The following is a 7481-nucleotide window of genomic DNA, read 5'->3' on the forward strand; positions in this document are numbered from 1 at the left end:
AGCTGGAGAGGGATGCGGGGATCGACTCACGGCTGACTCCTCGTGCTGGGCCTGCCTCTCCGGCTCCTTGTAGCCCAGGGGAGCGTCGAAGTCCACCTGTGCCCGGGAGGAAGCGCCATGACGCGGGGCCACACTCGGCCTCTAAGCTGGGACGGCAACATGGGCCCAAGAGCAGCTGTAGGAGCCACACAGAGGGGGCCACTTCCTCAACGGTCACGTGTTACAGTCACAGCGAGACTTTGGTACCGCAACCCTGCTGCGTCCAGACCTCCCCAGCTGTCTCACTCACACACACACACGTGTTCTGTTCTGAGCATCACTGCAGGTCAGTGTCCCCACCCGGCTAAGATCCAGAGCAGTTTCAACACCACAGGGACCCCTCCCTCCCCGTGACTCCACTGCCCCATCCCGGCTGGCAACCACTCCTCTGCTCTCCATTCCTGAAGGCTGTTGTTTCAAGAACGCCACAGAAACGGATCCGGGCAGGTGGAACCCTTCTGCTGGGCATCCTGCCCAGAAACCCGGCGTGCTGGGCCGTTGTGGGGACCGACAGCCCCCTCCTCGGAACTGAGCAGCCCCGCCTCAGCCTCCAAGGAGACAGGCCCCTGGCGGGGCTGATGTGCTGGCTGTCTCAGGACCAAGAGCAGCCTTGCCACTGATTACAGGTCAGCAGCCTCCTCGGAGGGTCTGGCAGCATTCGCTGCCCGCTCCCCAGCAATCCCAGGGGCTGCATGACACCTCCCCAGGGCACCGGCCAGCAGGACCCCGACAACCCTCCTCCCACGGCCACTCACGTTCATGTCGCACTCGATGATGGACACGGCCTTGTCTGGCTTGGTCTCCATCACCCGCAGCTCATAGATCTGGCGGGAGAGAAGGGGCTGGTTCCTGGCAGCTCTGGGCCCGTCACACTTGTGTCGGCATTCCCGGCCCTGCACACACTCCCTCCCCTGATGACAGCCTCCCCGGCCACACCTCCTGCTGTGGAGAGAGGAGTGGGTGCCCCCCGGGGCCTGTCCCTCAGCTGATCACCCTTGTAAGTGACTTAAATCTGACAAGGCAGTTAGGCAGCAAACTGCAAAAGACTGAATGTCTATCCCAGGAAAGTTCACTTCCAGGAATTAACTGCCAGCAGATAACGAGCTAAATGCTGAGTGAGACGGTGCTGAGAGCGCTGGCTCCAGCACGGCTCATCGTGGGGTGCACTGAGGCTGCCCGCACCAGACTGGTTACGTGAATGCCGCAGATTCCCATACAAGGCAGAGGCGGCAGGGCTTCCCAGGCATCCAGGAGGAAAGGAGGCTGAAAGCCAGCTGTGGTGTCGGGGACGAGCCTGTGTGTGGAGACCATGCACAGAGTCACAGGAGCAGGAAGTGGCTTCTGCGCTGCTTCAGGCTGTCTCTGCCCAGCGGCTTTCTCCTGCGTGTTTCAGCCTCTATGCCCAGCGGCTTTCTCCTACGTGTTTCAGCCCCTCTCTATGCCCAGCGGCTTCTCCTGCATGTTTCAGGCTCTTTCTCTCTGCCCAGTGAGCGTCTTGCTTTTGTAAGAAACAGCTGAGACAGCTCCACCACTGAGAACTCTGACCGGGAGGGGCAGGTCCCCAGCACAGAGAGTTCAACACCCCTCGTCTGGCTTGCAGGCCCCCCCAGTGACTGATGGAAGTGAGTCTGTGTTGCCGGGGGGCCTCGGCACCGCGGCTGCCATGATCAAGGCTGCGTGAATGTTCGTGTCTGTGCTCTGGGGCACGTGCTCACCTCTGTCTGCAGCTGTTTCCAAACTGCAGGTCACAACTAACTAGCGACTCGTGAGGCCTGCGGCGCCGCCAGCAGAGCAGGAGGGAGACTGGGCACTGCGCGCCAGCTCACGGCAGCCCAACAGCTCCACTCGACTGGGTGCTGCTTCCAGAGAGCCTGGCACAAGGCTCCTCAGCGTCCACTAGGCCCCTTCAAGGGCCCAGGTTCCCAGGGAGGCCCTGACCCAGACCTTGCGCCACACGAGGACAGGCAACCAGCCCTCAGCACAGGCTGCCCAGTCTTCTCGGAAGGGCCCTTTGGAGGATCCAGTCTCCATACTTCCAAAAATGGAGACCCCGACGTGCATCTCGAGTCTACGCACACCTGAGTAATTGTCCTTCCCTTACCACGCAAAAAAGTCACTACCTTTTATCAATTTTTTTTCTGCCCTTATACTTTAAAAACAATGATGTTAAGGTTGCCTATAATCCAAAAAGCTTAAGATAGGCAACAACGAAAATGTCCCCACAAAGCTAAAGGGAACAAGATAATTGTTTAGTTTATGAGAAAATACTGAAGTGTGACTCGGAATCCGTAAAACTGAACAGTAACAGCTCTTAGGACTGCACGTCTCAGAGGGAAACTGCAGAGAGCAACCAGTGTCCAACCCTGGAGAGTGTCCGTGTGTGTGTATGGGTGTGTCTGGGTGTAACTGGTGTCTGCTCCCACAGTGTGAGAGGCCCCGGCACGCGCGGGGCTGACACGCACCTTCTCATTGTAATTGATGGCAATCACATCCCCAGTGGTCAGACAGGCGAAGTTTCTCAAGGCGTTTTCTAATCTGTAGACACACACGGTCAAGGCCAACAGAGCAAGATGGAGTCCTCACATCTGAAACAAGTGCCCACAGGGGTTCGTGGCATCAGGTCACCCTGTGCACTGAACAGCTGTGTGCCTCGCTGGGGCAATGATTCAGTAATAAGAAGGAAGCACCTCTAACATGTGGTAACAAGGTGACCCTCACTCCCCACTGAGGGAAAGAACCAGCCATGGGGCACTGAGACCCCCAAACCCTGAGAAAGGCAGATCTCTGAGGTGGGAGGCAGCTAGGCTTCTGGGGCCAGGGGTCAGCTGAAGACAGGAAAAAGGGGGCACAACCACCCTTCTGGGGGGACACATTGGCCAAACTCACTGAAGTGTCCACTTCATTGCCATGTATATCACACCTTAACGAGAGGGTTTAAAAAATCCCATAGAAGAAAGATTGGACGGAACGGAGGCAAGTTCCCTCAAAGCTGCAAACGTTTCCATTCATACTCCTGCTGTCTCTGCCTCTTGGGCAGTAGCTCCTATTTTGCCATTTGTTTTAGACTAAAAACACTTAATAATAACAATTTTAAAACATAAAGTAGCCTATAAGCCCTTTCTTTAAAAAATACTAAATAGTTCTTAAAATTGAGTCACCTTGAGGGCCCAGACAAGGGAATGATGCCCAAACACAGCACACTTCATCCTCAGCAATCTACTGATCTGCATGAAAGACCAAGATCAGACATGACGCGCGGCTCCAGATGTGCCACTGGGCTTTGGGCCAGGGTCCCCGGAGGAAGGCACAGCTGCGCTCGGGCAGGGTCCGAAGAGCACCCAGTACGCTCATCCAGGCCCCCAAACCGTGTGGACGCGCCGGCCCACCAGTGCTCTCAAGTCAGTGTCGATCCTGACTGCTGCGCTGCCCCCAGCAGGCACAGCCCACGGAGGCCGCTGTCACCCGCCGCCTGCACAGCTCCGCCCACAAAGAACCCGTCCATCTTCAGAAGGATACACAGCCTTGGGGTTGGTGATGTCCAGGAAGTCGGGGCTCTGCGGCTGGAACTTGGAGTATGTGGCTACCTGCAGGTTGACGCTCTCCACCTGAACCAGGCCGCCCTCCTCCAGCAGCAGGTTCTGCATCATCTGGAAGGGAGCAGAGGGGACGCAGTAGGGGCGCGGCCAGGGCCGGGTGGTGGGGGTGGAACCGCGGGAACACCTGGGGCAGCCAGTCACTGGAAGGGAGGCAGGCGAGGCCCCGACTGCCAGCTCCAGGCCTCCCCAGGCCAGAGCCTTCCCACAGGGACCGCCCCCCACTTCACCCAACCCCCAAGGCCCCAAGCCACCCTTTCTACACTGTCCGGGACACTGCATTTCCACATAAGACCTTGTAAAAACACAGGCCCTCAGGTACCTTCAAAGTACCTACAACACCGAGAGCAGCCGGCAGTCACAGAAGACAGTGCTGAAGGTCAAAGGGCCGGGGGCAGCCGTGGGGCCCTCGCACTGGGGACGCTGCGGCCCAGACCCCACCCACCAGCAGCACTCCTAGCTGCCATGGGCCCCGCCCTGTGGCGCAGGTGTGGCTCTGCCGGCCTACGGATGGCACTGGGCCAGCCTGAGTGCTGAGGGGCTCCGTTCCCACGGCAACGTGGCCGAGTGCGGTGGACGTTCAGGTACAGGCACGTGCATGCACACACACACACAGGGAGAACACGGATTAAAAATCTCAAACTCTGTATTCGGATCATTTGAAAAATACTCCTGCTCCATCACTTAAAACAAGCCTGACCCGGGAAACGGTAGTGTCACAGCAGGGCTGTGGTCTCCAGGCAGGGTCCTGGAGCGCCGCGGCCACGGCCGCACATGGCGGCCGCCCCGGGGCAGGGCCGCACAGCCCGGCTGCTCACCCAGTGCGGGAGGTAGCAGATGCCCTCGTCGGCCACGAACTCCAGCACCCCGCAGTGTGTCACGCGGTCCGAGTTCTTGTTGGTCAGTTTGAACAACATGGGGTAGGTGATGTTAAGTCGGCCTGTAAAGAGCGAGGGATGAGGCTCAGCTTCTTCCAGGAAGAGAAGCCCTGTCCCTAGACCCTCCCTGGGGAAGCCCCCACCCCTGGAAGGCGCTAGGACCGTCATGGGGCTGAGCCCCGTGCGTCTGCCTGCCCAGCGGACCCTGTGCTCCAGCTAGAGCTCAGGGCGTTTGCTGAGACAGCACCACTTATACGCGTGCTCGTCTGAAATCCCAGCTCCGGAAAGTGACACGTTTGCACACTTATTCACAGTCTGCGTATCAACCAGGTGCTGGGCAAAGTCAGAAGGCCCAACAGCACACCTCCGAGAGTGCCCAGATGCTCATGCCAGGAGGCTGCTGGGAGGGGGCGAGGCTGGGCGCCCGGGGAGGGGGGCAGCAGGAACAAGGTGCCTCAGGCACCAGCGTGCCCTGGGCTGCAGAGCTGTGCAGCGGACTGAGGTGGGTCAGGGTGAACGGACTGGTCAGGAATCCAACCTTGGGTCTGAGATTCTTGCCATTGGAAGAGACCCCCGTGTTTCTCGGTCCAGTAATTTTCAAAGTACATTTCGTGATTTTGAGAAGCACCTTGGGGTGCCTGAGCTTGCTGCACCCCCTCACCTCCTCTACCCACAGGATTTCACCTGGACTATTTCTCCCATGACAGACGAGGTCTGTCCAGCACCAGCCTAAGCCCCTGTCCGATTGACCCCTGAGCCTCCTCTTATGTCTGTGTGCCAACACACCTGGTCTCAGTCCTGGGTCAGCTCCACGCACGAGTCAGGCTCCAGGCCGGCCCCTCCTCTGTGATAACTGGGCCTAAGGGCCGTGCCCCGGGTCTACTCACCCCCCAACCTGGCTGAGCGGAGCACAACTCCAGGCTTCCCTCCATGGGTACAGCAGCTGCAGCTGGCGCTGCCTAAGGGCCAGCCCCTGCCCCTGCCCAGTGCCACGGGGCCCTGGCTGTTTACACACCACAGGCACCATCCAGGAAGCACTACTGCCCCCGAGCAGTCACACAGGTGGCTCTGTGTATCCTGTTCAAAGGTGAGGACATCAACCCAGAGACTCGCTAGTCTGGAGTCAGGTCAGGCAAGGTGCAAAGCCCAAGCCAGCACTTGGCCCCCACTGAGCTGTCCAGCGTGCACCCAACACAGTGTGGACGCCCCACCCCAAGGGACTCGGTGTCTGTGGTCGGGGTCTCCCTAGTTCCAGGAGTGGGGCTAGGATGTAAGGTCTCCGAGTGGCTCCTGTTGGAGGAAGGGTTGAGGCAGGGAGAACAGTGTGGCCTTTCCCGTTCCTGCTAAGAGGCAGGCAGGGGTGGGGAGCAGCTCCTGGGGTGGAGGGCTCAGAACTGCGGCTGGAGCTGCGGCAAGAGGCGCGGGAAGACTAGAGGCCTGCTTGCAGCGTCCCCCCAGGGCCGCTACCGTCCTTGAGGGGAAAACCCCATGCCTCCAGCCAAAGCCGTCAGCTACCCCAGCAGCGTGAATGGTCCTGGCGCTCACACCCGCCTTTAGTCTCCATGGGACCTGACGCTGGGCGGGGGCTGTCAGAGGAGCACCCGCAGGCCCCAGCCTCCCAGCCCAGCAAGCACCCTTCAGGGACGATCCCCAACCAGCCTTGCTGAAGGGTGCCTCTACCCAGGCGCTGAGGGGCTTGCATGTGGTCCCGGTGCCCACACTCACGTCATCTCTGTTCTCAAGTCAGGTAGGAAGTACTTACTGAGTTGGTCGAGGGCTGATGGCGGCATAATTACTGTGGAAAGAATATGTAAGACCCGTTAAGAGAAGGAGAACTAACAGAACAGAACAGAACAGAACCCAGAGCGTAAGTGCTTTCTGCTGTGTCTACACGGAGGTACCCAAGGAGACCAGTGGGGCAGGCAGAACTTCACCGATCTGTCACAGCAAAGCTGGCTGCTAGGAGTTACCAGACAGAACCACACGGCCCTCAGCCGTGAATGTGGTCACAACAGGACCCTCACCCCACCTCTCAGCCGTCCGGGGCCGTGACACCATGATGGTGACCAGATCCTGTTCACATGCAGATGAGGGCTGCTGAGGACTAGGGCCCTGCAGGCTGGGGCGGGAAGGGTTACGATTCAAAATAAAGCGGCACATACTCTTCCCTCCTTTCTCCACGTCTGACCTGTCATTGGGCCCCGCAAGCATGGACACGGAGAAGCAGCGGTACTGCGTGGAGAAGCGGTTCTGGAAGACCCGGGGAATCGGGTGGTCGAACATGTTGAAGGAGAACTAGAGGGAGGAAAGAGATGTTGCAGTTAACACAGAAGACAAGCCCGGTCCTCCCGTCTGCAGCCAGAGCTGGCCAGAGCAAGATTGCCCAGCCGCCACCTCCCAGGAGTCTGGTGCACCTGCCAGCCGCCGCCCCACTCGTCCCCGCTGTTCTCAGACGGCGCCCCCAGCAAGCCTGTCCTTCACCTCTTCCAGCCCGAGTCCCCCACCAGCAGGTCCCAGAATCTCCTGTGATGGCCACATCCCCACCCCGACCACATTCCTCTCATCCCGTGTTCAGGAGTGCCACCACTTGCTGGGCTCTGGTCTCCAAGCACCAGGGAAACGTCACTAACCAAACAGCTCCAGCCTCTGCCCTGGCAGAGCTGACGTTCAAGACAGGGGAGACAAGCACAGGAAACCGTCTGGGTGGCAGGGTTCTCAGCACAAGAGAGGGAAGGGAACCGAGAGCTCGGGGGACACTGCTTTAAGAGGACGACCAGGAAAGCTCTCTCTGCAGAAACCAGAAGCCAGCCCCCCGCCACCCCCGGCCTCCAGGAGCACCCTAACCCTTCTCTGGACCTCCTCTGCTCCACCCAGGCCCAGGGCTCACACCCCTCTCGTGGGGCACTCCATCACACCACCCCCGTCCCTCCCACACACAAGTGAAGCCCAGACACGGTGCCACCACAAACAC

General features: G+C 59.4%; 1 protein-coding gene across 1 annotated transcript in view; it reads right to left on the reverse strand.

Annotated features, from left to right (window-relative positions):
* The window catches only part of UFD1L (ubiquitin fusion degradation 1 like (yeast)), a 12023-nt gene extending 5140 nt beyond the window's left edge, over nt 1–6883 (reverse strand). The window contains exons 1-7 of the mRNA XM_010836429.1: nt 6673–6883; nt 6273–6305; nt 4451–4572; nt 3556–3686; nt 2502–2574; nt 795–863; nt 31–96 (exon numbers count right to left, since the gene is read on the reverse strand). Of these exons, the coding sequence (XP_010834731.1) occupies nt 31–96; nt 795–863; nt 2502–2574; nt 3556–3686; nt 4451–4572; nt 6273–6305; nt 6673–6793 (615 nt within the window). The 5' untranslated portion in view covers nt 6794–6883. The remainder of the gene's footprint in view (nt 1–30; nt 97–794; nt 864–2501; nt 2575–3555; nt 3687–4450; nt 4573–6272; nt 6306–6672) is intronic.
* Between the last annotated feature and the right edge of the window lie 598 nt (nt 6884–7481).

Source organism: Bison bison, unplaced genomic scaffold, assembly GCF_000754665.1.
Source record: "Bison bison bison isolate TAMUID 2011002044 unplaced genomic scaffold, Bison_UMD1.0 scf7180017845671, whole genome shotgun sequence".
NCBI lineage: Eukaryota > Metazoa > Chordata > Mammalia > Artiodactyla > Bovidae > Bison > Bison bison.